General features: G+C 43.4%; 1 protein-coding gene across 1 annotated transcript; it reads right to left on the bottom strand.

Moving 5' to 3' along the window:
• Nucleotides 1–365: 365 nt before the first annotated feature.
• LOC138982746 (aquaporin-11-like) lies at nt 366–16,364 on the bottom strand. The gene is made up of 4 exons (XM_070356079.1): nt 16,311–16,364; nt 9,686–10,036; nt 8,813–9,106; nt 366–3,343 (listed from the first exon to the last, which is right to left on the bottom strand). Exons 2-4 carry the CDS (start codon nt 10,029–10,031, stop codon nt 3,102–3,104), a joined length of 882 nt encoding a protein of 293 aa, XP_070212180.1. The 5' UTR covers nt 10,032–10,036; nt 16,311–16,364; the 3' UTR covers nt 366–3,101.
• Nucleotides 16,365–18,638: the final 2,274 nt, after the last annotated feature.

Below are 18,638 nucleotides of genomic sequence, written 5' to 3'. Positions count from 1 at the left end.
CTTACTGTGACCAGTTTTGAACACAGAGCGGGACGAAAAGAAGTATGGCACGTGATAAACACAATGTGCTCAAATGTGAACACTAAATTATAAAGTATTTACCAATTGTTAGTGTTGCTTTTAGCACACTTCTGCACATTGTGATCACATAAGTACGGAAAATGTGTCCATGACATTTAGAGTGTATGGTTTAGTAACCAGATAATTAATAAAAACCGTCCCGATCTGTGCATAAAACCCGTCCCGATCTGTGCATAAAACCCGTCCCGATCTGTGCATAAATCAGCCTGGCTGTTGAATTTCAATCGCACATGACCAGATGCCATGTTTAAGCAAAGAAACAGACCACACATAATTAAGATTCGAACACCTTGTTTGGGGTACCGGTGCAAATTTTAATACCAAACTTGCGACAACAAAAACAAGTGTAGTGGAAAGGCTTCAAAAATCATATCTAAGTCAGGTAAATACGAGTAATTTATTATTGCGTAATGTATAATATAGGAGACATAGGCAGTAACACACAAAATAGCTGGCATTGACAGATTGTATCACAGGTCTATAAATGCATGTAGAAAAGGCATATAAATCACGTGAGAATGACGTGTTTTGTTCGGGGGAAGGACTCACTAGCATATTTTTCATTATTTTGATTTTGTACCCGTTCTTTCTTTATTTATTTATTTGGTGTTTAACGTCGTTTTCAACCACGAAGGTTATATCGCGACGGGGAAAGGGGGGAGATGGGATAGAGCCACTTGTCAATTGTTTCTTGTTTACAAAAGCACTAATCAAAAATTTGCTCCAGGGGCTTGCAACGTAGTACAATATATTACCTTACTGGGAGAATGCAAGTTTCCAGTACAAAGGACTTAACATTTCTTACATACTGCTTGACTAAAATCTTTACAAAAATCGACTATATTCTATACAAGAAACACTTCACAAGGGTAAAAGGAGAAACAGAATCCGTTAGTCGCCTCTTACGACATGCTGGGGAGCATCGGTTTTGTACCCGTTGGCAGTTTATTTCACAAACATGTATACAGAATGAGTCTGAATACAAGGGGTGTGCGCGGAGAGAGAGACAGAGACAGACAGACAGACAGACACACGGACAGACAGAGACAGACAGACAGAAATACAGAAAAAAGGGAAGTTTGAACATAAATTTTGCTCTACGGCGTCAAAAATGATTGACATATTATTTACAGTTTACCCTCTGACCTAAAGAACACCGTCTTAGTCATAAATGCACGGTTTACCCTCTGGCTTAAACGCACAGCGCCGGGTGGGACCTTTTTGTGATGGATTTATCGATTTCTTGTGTTGACACCAACAGTGCCAATCTGCCAAACTTAGTCATAAAACATCGTCGAAGTCGTCAATGCACGGTTTACCCTCCGACTTAAACAACTTAGCGTAAAATATGAACATCTAGCGGTCGTCAATGCACGGTTTACCCTCCGACTTATACAACTTAGCGTAAAATATGAACATCTAGCGGTCGTACCTGCAGGAATTCCGAACAGCACGCTCCGTTGATTACCAGTATCAACAATACAAACTTTAACAACAAAATCACTTCAGGGGACTGTTTTTATTAAAACTCAGTAAAGGGACAGAGGAATGGTTCGCTGAGAATGGTTAACTGGTTAACCCAATCTGCCTTACTCTTGAAAACTTAATACTGACCAGGTTCGTTTATTGTTTGCAGTCATGTGGCTTCGTTGTTGCTTTACAAACTTGTGTTGTCACTCAGCCGGTGGTGGTAATACCTAACAACATCACGGGACACTAAGTAATAACTTTCATCAACGGACTTAAATACTATTAGTTAACTGTTCATGCAAGAAGAACCCAAAGCAGGAAAACTACTTCAGTTCGCTGGTAGAAACTAGGGCACCTAATAACTTTGAACAGACTTAAATACTATTAGTTAACTGTTCATGCTAGAACACCGAATCAAAAGCAGGAAAAATACTTCAGTTCGCTGGTACAAACTAGGCCACCTACTAACTTTGAACAGACTCAAATACTATTGGTTAACTGTTCATGCTAGAACACCGAATCAAAAGCAGGAACAATACTACAGTTCCATGGTAGAAACTAGTCACTTGTAATAACTTTGAACAGAACTAAATACTGTTAGTCAATTGTTCATGCAAGAACAATCCAAAGCAGGAAAAAATACTTCAGTTCGCTTGTAGGAACACCGTCACTTGCGCTCCCAAACAGTTTCGAGTCAAGAATGGTCAACCCAGAGATGGCCTTTCCATTGGAACACACGTGGGCACACACTATATGATCAATCCTCAAGGAAAACAACAAGCGGGGGAAAATCTCAACGGAATGCTACAAGGAATGAAAACACGGCACCAAAGGAAATAGTTATCTCACGTCAGGTGTTACAACTGTAAAATCACTACGAGTATTTTCTGACGCAAAACAGTACAGAATAAATGCAAGGAAGTGTCCGGAAATGCCAAGAAGAAGCTAATAGAATCACACAACATCACACCTGCAGAAAGGTAAATTGTATGCGTTTGACCATCCACATGACCAACTCGGTCGGGACTTCATTTGCTGCATGTTTCGTGTTCTTCGGCTGAAATAGAAGTCGTAGACAGGTATGTGACGTGATCTTTATAAACTCTCTACACGTCACATTTGTTCGTTTTACTGCCTCTTTTTCCAAAGACAGCCACAACAAAATCCCCATGCTTCAGTTACTGCAAACGCATGACCAAGGCTGCCTCTGACATGTGCCATAAGAACACGAAATTGTAGACTCGTAGATCTTCTCTTCTCATTTGTTTTGCAAAGGCGATGATATGATGTAAGGCCACAATCTCCATCAATACTCCCAGTAATATCTCCTTTTAATTTGAGTTTTTATCATAATTGTTTTTGTTTTTTTAATTTCTGCATTTTATGCAAGGCCAAGATTGTTTTGTGGGCACATGTGTGGTCTCGCCTCGAAGAACGATAACTTGTTACCATCATCCTTTTTTCATCGTTTCTCTGCCTTGTACGCAAGTTGGAAGTCGCCGCCACTACAAGGCCACGTGGAAAACCTAGCCCTCTCTCCTCTCTCAGTCTCATTCTTTCTTTTTCTTCTTCTTCGAGGACGAAGATGGAGGTGGGGGTGGCGGAGGCTGCGCGGGAGATTTGCTGACGACGTCGATGTGCAGAAGACGGTCAAGGAATGTTGCCAAGAAACATCCCAGGAAGGGACCGATCCAGTAGACGGCAAAGTGCTCCCAGTATTGAGTACCTCCACAGCCCAGCGTGTGCCCGGTGGCCATAGCAGGGTTGAAGTACATCCCGGTCGTTTGCAGACCTGTCAACACAAAATGATGATAATGTTGAAAATCAAACAACTTTTTTTTTTTTAAATATAAACATTTTTATATGGGTCGAAATATCTGTGACTGTAACGTATTGTTTTGTAAATAACAACCGTTCCAACAACTTACCTTTCTTGTTTTTTTATTCAGAATTTTGGAACGTCTCTTTGTCTTTGGATTTGATGATACTGCTGTTTTACGCCCTCACGGTGAAACCATTATGGGCATTTTACCGGGTGTTTACCCGACTCTAGATGAGATATATACAGTTGTGTGCGTGTTAAGGTGTGATCAGCCATATGCACTTATGGCAGTATGACCGAGGTTTTTGGTGTGCCACTGTGGTGACACGGGGGTGGGACATGGATACCCTTTCTGAGTCTGCACATAAAGTTGACCCGTGTCCCGGCCTGGATTCGAATTACCATATCTGCCCCCCCCCCCCCCAACACAAAGTGGAAAACATCCGTCTACAGGGCTGAGACGCACGAAAAAGTTACCACCCCAACGGGAGCCAGCCGCAGGGTCGGATTGGTTGAAACTGAGGTGTGTGTGTGTGTGTGTGTGCCAGTGTGTGTGTGTGTGTGATGTGGTGTGTGTGTGTGTGTGTGTGGTGTGGTGTGTGTGTGTGTGTGGTGTGTGTGTGTGTGTGTGTGTGTGGTGTGTGTGTGTGTGTGTGTGTGTGTGGTGTGGTGTGTGTGTGTGTGTGTGTGTGGGTGTGTGTGTGTGGGGTGTGTGTGTGTGTGGTGTGGTGTGTGTGTGGTGTGTTGTGTGTGGGTGTGTGTGTGGGGGGTGTGTGTGTGTGCGTGTGGTGTGGTGTGTGTGGTGTGTGTGTGGTGTGTGGTGTGGTGTGTGTGTGTATGGTGTGTGTGGTTTGGTGTGGTGTGTGTGTGTGTGATTTGGCTGGCTCCTGGTTTTGGGTAACTTTTTCGTGCACCTCAGCCCTGGAGACCATGCAAGCTTTGTCATAGTAGAAGACCATGCAAGCTTTGTCATAGTAGAAGACCATGCAAGCTTTGTCATAGTAGAAGACCATGCAAGCTTTGTCATAGTAGAAGACCATGCAAGCTTTGTCATAGTAGAAGACCACAGAGCTAAATTTAGTGTTACCAGCACAAGACACTAGAGCTCCAGTTGCCGGGCACCGATGTTGGCCTTTACTAACTGGATATTGTTTTTGTACATTTATTAAAATTCATCATCAGTCAGTTTAGATTGCTTGGAACACGGGGGATAACCGGTCAAATGCCGAACAGAAGCCGAATGCCGCTCATGACACGTGTGAAGGCAAGTTTTGTCTGTTTTCTAGGTATTGTTTGATTTATGTCGGGATTTAAGGTAAGCTACTGATTCAGCGATGACTAAATTTGTTTCTCGATGCATAAAAAGTCAGGGAGCGATTGATATTTGCCCGTAAATATCCTTCAAAGCTGAAAATGTCCGCGATCGAGCACCGGAAATGGCTGTTCGATGGGTTTTGCAAGTAGAAATGTGCTTTATTTCACCAAATCAGCTCGTATTTGGTGTGGGTACGGGATTCTAGAGGACGAAGGAGTCATAAGAGGTGCAAAGAAGTGCTATTTGGGAGTAGAATAAATCTTCCGAGACAGTAGACAAGAGAAGGTCATATTTGAGAGAGGAGCGCGTAGGCCGATTGTCTTTCCGACAAGCGAATGATACAGCAGATTAATCATTCGTTTTGACCAGAAACCTAGTCTCTAGTTTTTATGAATGAGTTTTTTAATTAAAACAATCACGAGAACTCTCTCGCTTAGCCTAATGGCTGTTCGATGGGTTTCGCAAGTAGAAATGTGCTTTATTTCACCAAATCAGCTCGTATTTGACATCGGTTTGGTATATATATATATATTTTCTAATCCTACCGCGAACTGGATAGCAGACGCGGCACGACTGTTGCACCACACTTTGAAGGGGATATAGCTCAGTTGGTAGCGCGCTGGATTTGTATTCAGTTGGCCGCTGTCAGCGTGAGTTCGATCCCAGGTTCGGCGGAAATTTATTTCAGAGTCAAATTTGTGTGCAGACTCTCTTCGGTGTCCGAACCCCCCCCCCCCCCCCCCCCCCCCGTGTACACTACATTGGGTGTGCACGTTAAAGATCCCACGATTGACAAAAGGGTCTTTCCTGGCAAAAATTGCTTAGGCACAGTTAATAATTGTCTACCTATACCCGTGTGACTTGGAATAATAGGCCGTGAAAGGTAAATATGCGCCGAAATGGCTGCAATTACTGGCCGTATAAAATTTCATCTCACACGGCATCACTGCAGAGCGCCTAGAACTGTACCCACGGAATATGCGCGATATAAGCCTCATTGATTGATTGATTGAAGTAATCCCACACTTTGAAGTAAATTACTTCAAAGTGTGGGGATGTGCCCCACACTTTGAAGTAAACCCATTTTTTACTTCAAAGTGTGGGGGGGATCTTCCCACACTTTGAAGTAAACTCAGTTTTTACTTCAAAGTGTGGGGGGATCTTCCCACACTTTGAAGTAACTTACTTCAAAGCGTGGGACTTTTGCATCGCCTGTTTGAGCCTGATGATTTTGTCAAAAAAAATGGCAAAGTCTTTTGGATGAGTGAACAGAAAAAGTGAGCGAGCCAAGAAACATAGGGATGTTTGTTATCAGGCTTTAAAGGCATATGTACTCGATGACTATACACGCTAATTGCTTTACCAACAGCTGGAGACATGCTAAATTAAGTTCCCTGCAAAATATTGTGGTCTAGGACCCCTTCAATGTTGAGATATGTTAATTTTCATTTTGATCTGGATCGTCCTATTTATAGATTTGGCAACACATGTAACGTTGATGCAAGGGAGCTAACACCGCGGCTTTGTTGACATCCTCACTTTTTCAGAGGCTAGAACAAGCTGTAATGCATGTATTATGGTCCGCGCATGGTGACATATCGTCATTATAATGGTCTTATGGTGCGTTTGACATCGATTATGGGCAAACTACACTTTGTAAACACGGGAGCGCGTACATATGCCTTTAAGCAATGTCCCATTGTTGAGTATGACGAAAACTCGTGGTGACGATTTTAAAACATGTTGGGTCACGCATGGTCCAACCTTACATGGTCCAACCTTACATGGTCCAACCTTACATGGTCCAACCTTACATGGTCCAATCTTACATGGTCCAATCTTACATGGTCCAACCTTACATGGTCCAATCGTGCATGGTCCAATCTTACATGGTCCAATCTTACATGGTCCAACCTTACATGGTCCAATCTTACATGGTCCAACCTTGCATGGTCCAACCTTGCATGGTCCAACCTTGCATGGTCCAATCTTACATGGTCCAACCTTACATGGTCCAATCTTACATGGTCCAACCTTGCATGGTCCAACCTTGCATGGTCCAACCTTACATGGACAACCTTACATGGTCCAACCTTACATGGTCTAACCTTACCATGTCCAACCTTACATGGTCCAATCTTACATGGTCCAACCTTACATGGTCCAATCTTACATGGTCCAACCTTGCATGGTCCAACCTTACATGGTCCAATCTTACATGGTCCAATATTACATGGTCCAACCTTACATGGTCCAACCTTACATGGTGCAACCTTACATGGTCCAACCTTACATGGTCCAATCTTACATGGTCCAATCTTACATGGTCCAATCTTACATGGTCCAATAATATATATGGACCATGTAAGGTTGGACCATGTAATGTTGGACCATGTAATGTTGGACCATGTAAGGTTGGACCATGTAAGATTGGACCATGCGTGACCCAACATGTTTTAAAATCGTCACCACGAGTTTTCGTCACACTCAACAATGGGACATTGCTTAAAGCCATATGTACTCGATGACTATACACGCTAATTGCTTTACCCACAGCTGGAGACATGCTAAACTAAGTTCCCTGCAAGATATTGTGGTCTAGGACCCCTTAAATGTTGAGATATTTGAATTTTTATTTTGATCTAGATCGTCCTATTTATAGATTTGCCAACAGAGGTAGCGTTGACGCAAGGGAAATAACTCCGCGTCTTTGTTGACATCCTCACTTTTTCAGAGGCTAGAACAAGCTGTAATGCATGTATATGGTCCGCGCATGGCGACATATCGTCATTACATGGTCTTATGGTGCGTTTGACATCGATTATGGGCAAACTACACTTTGTAAACACGGGAGCGCGTACATATGCCTTTAAAGCCTGATAACAAACATCACTATGTTTCTTGGCTCGCTCACTTTTTCTGTTCACTCATCCAAAAGACTGCCATTTTTTTGACAAAATCATCAGGCTCAAACAGGCAATGCAAAAGTCCCACGCTTTGAAGTAAGTTACTTCAAAGTGTGGGAAGATCCCCCCACACTTTGAAGTAAAAACTGAGTTTACTTCAACGTGTGGGAAGATCCCCCCACACTTTGAAGTAAAAAATGGGTTTACTTCAAAGTGTGGGGCACATCCCCACACTTTGAAGTAATTTACTTCAAAGTGTGGGATTACTTCAAAGTGTGGTGCAACAGTCGTGCCGCGTCTGCTATCCAGTTCGCGGTAGGATTAGAAAAAATATATATATATACCAAACCGATGTCAAATTTATACGAGCTGATTTGGTGAAATAAAGCACATTTCTACTTGCGAAACCCATCGAACAGCCATTAGGCTAAGCGAGAGAGTTCTCGTGATTGTTTTAATTAAAAAACTCATTCATAAAAACTAGAGACTAGGTTTCTGGTCAAAACGAATGATTAATCTGCTGTATCATTCGCTTGTCGGAAAGACAATCGGCCTACGCGCTCCTCTCTCAAATATGACCTTCTCTTGTCTACTGTCTCGGAAGATTTATTCTACTCCCAAATAGCACTTCTTTGCACCTCTTATGACTCCTTCGTCCTCTAGAATCCCGTACCCATACCAAATACGAGCTGATTTGGTGAAATAAAGCACATTTCTACTTGCAAAACCCATCGAACAGCCATTTCCGGTGCTCGATCGCGGACATTTTCAGCTTTGAAGGATATTTACGGGCAAATATCAATCGCTCCCTGACTTTTTATGCATCGAGAAACAAATTTAGTCATCGCTGAATCAGTAGCTTACCTTAAATCCCGACATAAATCAAACAATACCTAGAAAACAGACAAAACTTGCCTTCACACGTGTCATGAGCGGCATTCGGCTTCTGTTCGGCATTTGACCGGTTATCCCCCGTGTGGAACATCCGTATGACATGTTCGTATCGAGTTTACATTTGTGAACAAAATCTGCAAAAAGCAGCAAAGTCTTTCTCGTTTACAAGAGGAATGTCCTGCCAGATAATAGTGTCTACGTGTTACTCTTCCTCCTTTAAATACGATAGACAATAAAGTACACTGACTGAACAGCACAGCTACAAGAAGAAGCCTCTGCATTAGCTCGCAATCAGGAACCTGTTTCTGTGTAACTACAACTCACCAAAGACAATCATGAGGGCAGCGTTGAGGTACTTGACGAACTCGTCAAGAACTGTCATGGAGGACAAGGTCTGCAGCCCAAGCCACAGGTCGGACAGGCAGGCCGCCATCTCGATCACCAGACCCGTCACCAGCGTCACCTGCAGGTCGCTGCCGCACGTGACCTCGTAGAAGCGCTCGTGATGATCCTCGATGAGGTCCAAGGACCAGATGAGTCGCGCGAGGCGGTAGGAGGCCAGACCCGCCAGGGCGGTCACCACGATCTTGATCAGCGCTTGGAGGAGGCTTATCTGGCCTGTTCATGAGAAACATAGTGTCAGTAATTAAATGCTCGAAAAGCTCTGATATTTAGTTGTGTGGTTTTTCTTTTATCTATCTTGTAGTTATAACTGTAACAGAGAATAAACTTAACACAAAAATCAAGAAACGTAAACCGCTTTGAATTTTGTTTTGCACAATGTTTTATTTCTGTTTTACATGTTAGTCAAATTTAGATCATCATAAAGTGAAAATAACAACGAGCCTACGACTTATGGTGGGGTCTTCATAACAAACTTACAATCAGAAAGATATATTTGGATTTGAAACTATTCGCTGTTCATATCGACATCAGAACAATAGAACAACCCCCCCCCCCCCAAAAAAAAAAACCCAACCAAACAAACAAACAAACAAACAAACAAACAAACAACAAAACCCGCACGCACACAAAAAGCGATACATCTGTATTTTTCTAATTTGGTTCTTTGCTTACCTACACCGAGTCTCAAAGCATATTATGTCGGATCCAACCGTATACTATTGACTGGACCGTGACAGTGAATGTGAATACGCAACATCCACCTACCTCAGCGATATTCTCTTTGCAACTCACCAATCAGCCAGCCGTGGAAGGCCTTGACGGGGTTGTCGATGTTGTCGCCAAAGGTCCTGGCACAAACGTAGAGCTGGGCAATGATGGCCACGGCTAGCCAGGTGTAGCCGTAGTACTTGACCACGAAGTTGTTCTCGAAGAAGTAAGCACACGCCTCCATGGTACACAGGAAGTCCAGGACGTGACCCCTGACGCTGCGGGACACGAGGAGCCTGGTCAGCCCACGGAGCCCCACCCCCACCACCATGTTGATGAAGAAGAAGATGAGGGAGGCGACGTACGGGGGTACGTAGGGCCCCTCCGGCTCCACCCCCATCGTCATCACCCACGCCTCCCGCCAGTCCATGGTTGCTGTCAGCAAACAATATGAAAATATGACAAAATATGTTTAAAAACCTTTTTTTTTAAAGCACACCCATCATACATATTGACAGAGACTGCCTCTCTCGACTCCCACACCCTCCTCCCACCTTACCCCGCTCACAATTCAAAGGATAATATATATCTCTCTCTCTCTCTCTCTCTCTCTCTCTCTCTCTCTCTCTCTCTCTCTCTCTCTCTCTCTCTCTCTCTCTCGTGGTGTATGTGTGTGTGTGAGTGAGTGTGTGTGTGTGTGTGTGTGTGTGTCTGTCTGTCTGTGCGTGTGTGCGAGTGTGTAGAGCGATTCAAAGAAAACTACTGGACCGATCTTCATGAAATTTGACATGAGAGTTCCTGGGTATGATATCCCCAGATGGTTTTTTCATTTTTTCGATAAATGTCTTTGATGACGTCATATCCGGCTTTTTGTGAAAGTTGAGGCAGCACTATCACGCCCTCATTTTTCCATCAAATTGATTGAAATTTTGTTAAGCAATCTTCGACGAAGTCCGGACTATGGGATTGAATTTCAGCTTGGCAGCGTAAAAATTAGTTAATTAGTTTACTCATTATAGTTGTCATTAAAATCGAGTTTTCACTTACAGATTTAAAAATGATTGAATCGTATTCCTCAATTCCTCCTGAATTCAAAAAGATATACATATGTCATGTTTACTCTAAAAATGAGCTCAGAATTACAGAAACTAGGTTAAGTAAGTACTGCGTTCGCACGCTACGCGGATACGAGCGTGACCCGTCTCGGTCTTTTGATGTGATTACTCGAGACTATCTTAATATAGTCTCGGCGATGACTGTTTTATGGTGTTAATCTGTTACTTTGATGCCGACAGCTTGACTATAGAGAATGCTACATGGCTTGCTGTGTCGTACCAGATTTACACGAGTTGTTTTTTTAAATATTGAACTGCGAGCGAAAGCGAGCTGTTCACTATTTGAAAAAGCAACGAGTGTAAATCTGGTACGACACAGCAAGCCATGTAGTATTCTGTTTATCCTACATACTGTACTTACGTGTATTTTACTTAAAATATCTTGCAGTCGAGGCAGCTAAATTGAAGACGCTTGTTTTGGAACCTCGATCTCTTCTAAAGCCTCGTGCAATCTATTACGTCAAAGCAAAGAAACGTCACTCTGAAAGTGTGGCGTGACGTGTTAGTTCTAAAGATTCATCGAGGGTAATTAGCGAGCGCAATTTTTGTTTCTATAATGACGTTTGTCTCGGTGACTTTGGCATCATAAGCAGTGAAAAAACAGGTCCCTGCCAGACTTGCTTGACATGACCTCATTTAAATGTTATACACACGTGTGATTTGAACGATTATTATCTCACGGGTGTCTCTCTCACGTATGTAGGATAAATATGTTTTTATATCGCTTCACGCGACTTCTTGTAGTATGACATTGTCAAAATTTCTCCAAATTCATTTTTGTAAATTTTTTTATCGAGAGGAACACGTCTTCCACGTTCGCCCAGACAGAGGAAGAGCCATAGGGTGGTTCCAAGACGGTGTTGGCGTACGGGAGATTGCCAGAAGGCTTCTGTGGTGTGGTGGCAATCTCCCGTACGCCAACACCGTCTTGGAACCACCCTATGGCTCTTCCTCTGTCCAGCAGGCTTAACTTCTGTCGTCCGACCATCGTGATGTTGTGCCCTGGTCCGCCCAGGCCCTGGCTTTTATTGAGTAACCAGTGACCAGTGTTCACAGTCAAAGCATCAAGCTTCCACGTGCAGTGCATCATTTTGTCAGAAACACGCTATAGAAAAAATGGTGAGTCAGCATAAAACGGTAACATTTTCCAACTTTTCACCAATTTTCAACGCTCAGCCACTGACGCCCGAGTAGCACGTGCAGCACACCAAGCCTGTACAACAAAGGCAGGAGTCCACTCTGTGCGTGTGTGTAAGATCAGCGTTGTAGCTTGCAAAGTTTTGACAATAGCATCGATTTGCAAAAACACATGAAAATGAAGGGTGTTCCCTAACTTTTTGTGAGTAGTTTATCTGGTGCATCCTGAGCCAATAAATTACCTCTTTTTTGGGGGGGTGGGGGGGGGGGGTTACGTAACCCGTGTAGCCCCCCCCCCCCCCCCAGATCCGCCCTTGGATTCCCGTGTTATCGGCGGTAAAATTGTCGCGAGATATACCAGCGTACAGCGTGTTTTGCACCAAAGAGCTTTCTCATCGTTAGGTTATTTAAAGCTGTGGTCTATTTATGACTTTTCGGGGCTACGAGGTTGAAAAATAGGGATACAATCATGTACAGAATTCTGTACAGCAAACGCTACCCGAAACCCCACCTATACGGCGTGTATGACCCTGAGAGCTTCAGTCAACGCTTGAATTTTGCAGGGATAACATCCGGTTTGCTCTCTCAAGACTGATCATATTTTATCTTCAAGAGAGATCAAGGGGAAAAATAAACGCCCCGGCGAAGATTCGAACTCTCGACCTCGAGACTTCGTGTCGCATGTCCTAACCACTAGGCTACTGCGCCAATCGAGAAAAAGAAGGAAAAACATTGATAAGAATTTATGTTATGTTATTCTTGAAGCAGCATGATTTATATCTCTATCCGCCCATTGTTCAGAAGTGAATACATGTACATGTATAACTATTTCTTAGATGTCTGTTTTCAACTGCACAGAGCTTTGGAGAGATTCAATTTCTGTTCATGTCATTTTTCTTGCATGTTGTAAATAGAGATATCGCAGCTATTTTCATGGCGCGAATGTCGTGTAGCATGACGGTGTAAACATGTGTGCAAATAAAGGCAAATTTTAATGGCAATTTTTACGTTTTTGCAACGCATGAATGGTAATTCAAGCGTAGAAAGATTTAAAATTATCAATTTTTTTTTAATCTTTGTTAAGACATCGTGTGACTTGGAATTATAGGCCGTGAAAAGTAGGATATGCGCCGAAATGGCTGCGATCTGCTGGCCGATGTGAATGCGTGATGTATTGTGTAAAAAAATTCCTTCTCACACGGCATAAATAAATCCCTGCGCCTTGAATATGTGCGCGATATGAATTGCAAAAAAAAAAAATAAATAAATAAAAATCCCTGCGCTTAGAACTGTACCCACAGAATAGCCTACGCGCGATATAAGCCTCATATTGATTGATTGATTGACATCGGCCCCGACATTTCGAGGCCCCGAGACCTTGAGTTCGAATCCCTGCCAAGTCGTTTATTTTTTCTGCTCGATCCTTCTCGACAAATATGCTCAGCTCTGAGAGAGCAAACCGGATGTTACCACTGCGAAATTCAAGCGTTGACTGAAGCTCGCAAGGTCATACACGCCGTATAGGTGGGGTTTCGGGTAGCGTTTGCTGTACAGAATTCTGTTCATGATTTTATCCCTATTTTTCAACCTCGTAGCCCCGGAAAGTCATAAATAGACCACAGCTTTAACTCTTTGATAGCACGGTCTCTGATGTGAACTGATTATTTTGTAGTCAGGTACAAGTATGTCATGCCGAATCTAAGATTAAATCGTGCTTTGAATAACGAAGCTCTATTACTTACTTACTGCCCGTTATGCCGCTTGGCATGTAGGGGAGCAAACGAAGCTCCATACTGCTACACAACAAGATCAGCATAACATATTTTGATTAATCATTAAACTTATCCACTGAGAGCGTAGCTTCCGAGTGCTGAAGGAGGAACGAATCGATGCTCGAGATGGAAGACAACCGAATGGTCTACGCTAGTGGCAGACTTAGGTTGAGTTATGTCCCTTAGATAGCATCAGTCTGTGTACTTCACTCTTCAGTTTGTATACTTGAGGAAGCACACACGCGGCACACACACACACACACACACACACACTACACATATTGTGTTATTAGACAATCCGTATAGTAACGCCTTTCACACACACACACACACACACACACACACACACACACACAGACACTGACACACACACACACACACACACAGACACTGACACACACACACACACACACACACTGACACACACACACACACACACACACACGAACACTGACACCCCCCCACATACACACACACATGGCACACACACACACACACACATGGCACACACACACACACACACACACACACACACACACACACACATGGCACACACACAGTTTGTGTTACTAGACAATGTATAGTCACGCCTTTCACATTCACACACACACACACACACACACACACACACATATGGCACACACAGACACACACATCGCACACACAGACACACACACACATGGCACACACACTACACAAACATGGCACAAACACAGTTCAAGTTGTGTTACTAGACAATGTATAGTCACGCCTTTCACATTCACACACACACACACACACACATACACACACACACACACACAGTGACTCACCGTGGCACACAAACACTCACACACACACACACACACACACACACACACATTGTGTTACTAGACAATCTATAGTCACGCCTTGGTGCACAGCCACAATGGAATGTCAGTGCCGTTATCAGGTTGTTGGGAAAAACCAGAACAGGTGTATGAATCAGTAACGAATCACTCGACTGTACTTTCAACGCACACACTCGCGTGGGGAAACGCGCAGAACAGCTGATGAAACTTCCTACATTTACTACGATTATGATACCGACAGCGAAAACTGCGGCGAACCGTAGTTAGTGGAACTTCCTACAGAGTAGTGACTTGTGAGAAAGGGTCACAGGCACACGAACAATGCGTTGTGTGTCTGAGAAAATCAGATCTGAAATGAGAGCGAGTCTGGAAACAGAGGCACATTTATAGGTTAGATATTATTATCAGCAAAATCTGAAAAGATACAATTAATGTCTTTTAATGGGGGTGGGGAGAGGGGGGGGGGGAGGGGAGAGATTCCATTGCATTCACGGGTGCGACTCCCTGTGAAGACCCCTTGCTGCACCTATATGGGAAGGGGTAGGATCCTGAACACAGTCAACTATTTGTGCATGAAACAAAAACCAACGTAGTTCCATGCTCCCCCTCTGAGCTGGAACACGTCAAAGAGAGAGAGAGAGAGAGAGAGAGAGAGAGAGAGAGAGAGAGAGAGAGAGAGAGAGAGAGAGAGAGAGAGAGAGAGAGAGAGAGAGAGAGAGAGAGAGAGAGAGAGAGAGAGAGAGAGAGAGAGAGAGAGAACAAGAACAAGAACAATTCTTTATTTAAGGAGGGTAACAGAGTAAGCAATGATCTGCTTTTTTACATCTGGCCCTCGCCTTAAAGAGGGACTAGTCTAAAATTGCTAAAGAATAAGCAAGTAAAGAAAACTACTGCTACATGATTAAAATAAAATGAAAGTAAGAACATATCATCAATTTACATACAATACATTGCTTAAATGAAAAATGTAAGTTCATTTGACATGAGTTAAGAATTATAGAGTAGATTGCACTGACGCAACAAAGCTGTGAATGCCATGCCCATTGACATACACTGCATTCGAAAAAATCAGTGTATATAAAAATAGTAATACATTGTTAAAAAGCACCGGTTGTTGGTTTTAACAACCATTCTAGCGACAACAGATGTTTATTTAGACTTCATGAGATAAGACGTGTATCTGGTCTTAAAAACGTTTGTGCTGCTAGTTTGCCGTAGGATTGTCGGAAGAGTGTTCCAGAGACTGCTACCTGAAAGAGAGAGAGAGAGAGAGAGAGAGAGAGAGAGAGAGAGAGAGAGAGAGAGAGAGAGAGAGAGAGAGAGAGAGAGAGAGTGACAGAGAGAGATAGTGAGAGAGATAGAGAGAGTGAGAGAGAGAGTGAGAGAGAGAGAGTGAGAGAGAGACTGAATGAGAGAGAGAGTGAGAGAGAGAGAGAGAGAGAGACTGAGAGTGAGAGAGAGAGAGACTGAGAGAGAGAGAGAGAGAGAGAGAGAGAGAGAGAGAGAGAGAGAGAGAGAGAGAGAGAGCACGTCAAAACAGCATGACCAAACCACAAACAGGTAGGGCCGCCCCTCTCTCAGTAACTTCTAGGTGAAAACGAACCTGGATCGACGCCAGCTTGCGAAATACACCTGTGCTTATTTTTTCACGGGGGATAGCCGGGCCTACATTGATCTTCGTACCTGTTGCTGCAAACACTGAGATTCAAGTGTGTTTAACATGCTCCTCGAAAACGAACAAATCATTTTGACTTTCTCTAGACTGACACCCACGGTTTCGGCGAAAGTTGCGGTTACCTGAGACATGATATGTAGGTTAGATACATGCAGGTTAGTTTGTGATCACAAGACTCACCTGTGTAGCCGTGCAAGTGAAAAACGTTGATGTGACCTTGGTGTGTGTCTGTGTCTGTACGCGGTAGATGTGTAAGAAGGGGTGCTCTTGTGTTGCGAGGTTAGAGGTCACGGCTTTGTGTGTATGCCCCCAGACAAAATGTGTGCCGTGTTACAACAAATCGGGTGCCCCGCCCCCTTTCCCCCCGTTGTGTTTTCCTCCTGCTACTGGCAAAACCCTGTCTTAGTACTATGCATCGTTCTGTCTTTTCCGCTGGAAGAATGCGGGGCCCGACCTGGGTGGCATGCAGCCATTGAGAACAAATACACATACTACAATTATCTATATATATATTTATAACTCAGTGCTTACAACATAAATAGCACGTGGAAGACCTGAGACAGGAGAGTCTATGGAGAACTATCCTCTTATGTGGAATTTTGTGAAAGGAGAAGCACTTCCGTTTTCCTCTTTGTCTCACGCTCATTCAGCGTGAAACTGGGCTTGCTGGTATTCAAATCCTGATTTGTAACACCCCCCCCCCCCCCCCAAAAAAAAAAAAAAAAAAAAAAAAAGTTGTTGTTGTAAAGTCTGGCAAATTTCAGCGACAGTGCTGGTTTAGCAGTGGAAAGATAACTGCCAGACCGTCACTGAGTCACTGGCAGTTCCTGTCATGGACTAATTTGCCAATGTCATAAATTGAGAAATGACTGACTCAGTCAGTATCTTGCTGCGATTAGTCCAGAACATGGTTGACATCATGCTTTCAAAGCTTGCCAGGCCGGTGCACTCGACTAAAGCCGTCAGAAGTCTTTCCACCTCGGGACAGTATTGTGCTCAGAAGTCCAGTGCCACCGACCATACAATGAGCACAGAGACTTAGACCGTAGTGGCGACACTGATAGCTCGCTGTCAGCACATACGCACATGTATGTAAACCGGCGGTGTAGTGGTATTCTACACACACACACACACGCACACACACACAGATTACACACCGTCACACACACACACACACACACACCATGCTGCACTGACACACACACACACATTACACACACACACACACACACACATTACACTGACACACACACACATTACACACACACACACTGACACACACACACACATTACGTAGAGGTTACATGCCGAGTCTCAGTGATTATTAAAAATAATGGTCGAAGTTGGCGGATCATGAAAAATGCGAGCTTCAGCGAGCTTTTTCATGACCGCGAACTGAGACCATTATTTTTAATAATCACTGAGACGAGGTGTGTAACCTCTTTATTCCTCCTTTCTTCAGTTATTCAAAGAAAACAGGAGTTTTTGTGCGAAAGTTTGATCGAATCCGAATCACTCAACCAGTCAACCTGCGCAGGCGATCGATTAATGCGCGGTTGTATAGTTCCGTGCAAATCATTCCATTCTGTTAACACTTCTTGTCAGTTTCCATGTTTTGGACTAAAATCAAGTACACAGATATGCTGTTATTCTGCTGTGGCGGTAAAGGCAGATATTGTGTGTTCTGTTTATGTTCTAGTATCGCTTAGGATAATGTTCTTTCGTCAAATGGGACTAGCAGACGAACTTTTGCACCCGTGTTCCAACGTTAATTACTGTATGAAGTTCCGTTTTCTGGGGAAAATAGTGTATGAAACCGCTTTATGTTGTTTAAATTGATGAGATGTGTGCATTTGGTTGCGTGTGATCTGTTTATAAAATGAAATATTGTTGAAAACTGACCGTCGGATTGCAGTCAGTGTTGTCGAAGAAACTGCGTTAAAAGAAGGGGAACTACTCTTGTCGCTAGAGTATGAGTTACTTGCCTTGGAAATTTGCTTGTGATGAACGGTTTGTGCACGGCAGATCTAGATTCAGAAAACAACCGAACTCATGGATTTTATATGGAGATTCATGTGTTCAGGCCTGTAGTTGTTAATTTAAATGCGGTATGTTTGTATTGTTTGCTCCAGAGATGTATACTTCGTACGTATAGAGCGTTCGGAACTTTTCAGTCGCAAAAGTAGTACCGAAACAGAACAGCTTCTCAACCCATTGCACTATCGAGGATTCAGGCTGTTGCTGGCTCGTTATTTGTTTGGTTGCTGGGTCATTATCGAAAAATAACTAGCTCTACAAGTTTACAGAGGTAAAGAAGCAGAGGGGGGAATAAACACACATACACACCATGCTGCACTGACACACACACACACACACACACACACACACACACTCTCACACATTGACACTAATACACACATACACACATACGCATAAAAAACCGTGACACACACACACACACGCGCACACATACACACACTGTGACACACACACAACACAGGATAACTC

The sequence above is a fragment of the Littorina saxatilis genome, linkage group LG12 (genome assembly GCF_037325665.1).
Source record: "Littorina saxatilis isolate snail1 linkage group LG12, US_GU_Lsax_2.0, whole genome shotgun sequence".
NCBI classification, from domain to species: Eukaryota; Metazoa; Mollusca; class Gastropoda; order Littorinimorpha; family Littorinidae; genus Littorina; species Littorina saxatilis.
Note: the sequence above shows the minus strand (reverse complement) of the source record. Positions and strands in the feature narration are given on the sequence as shown.

What these genes read in the sequence shown, in the direction of transcription:
- LOC138982746 (XM_070356079.1), bottom strand. Translation starts at nt 10,031, where the DNA reads ATGGACTGGCGGGAGGCGTGGGTGATGACGATGGGGGTGGAGCCGGAG. An exon ending in CTTCCACGGCTGGCTGATTG is followed by an intron (nt 9,107 to 9,685) that starts GTGAGTTGCAAA and finishes TCTCATGAACAG; the next exon opens with GCCAGATAAGCCTCCTCCAA. An exon ending in TGCCCTCATGATTGTCTTTG is followed by an intron (nt 3,344 to 8,812) that starts GTGAGTTGTAGT and finishes TTGTGTTGACAG; the next exon opens with GTCTGCAAACGACCGGGATG.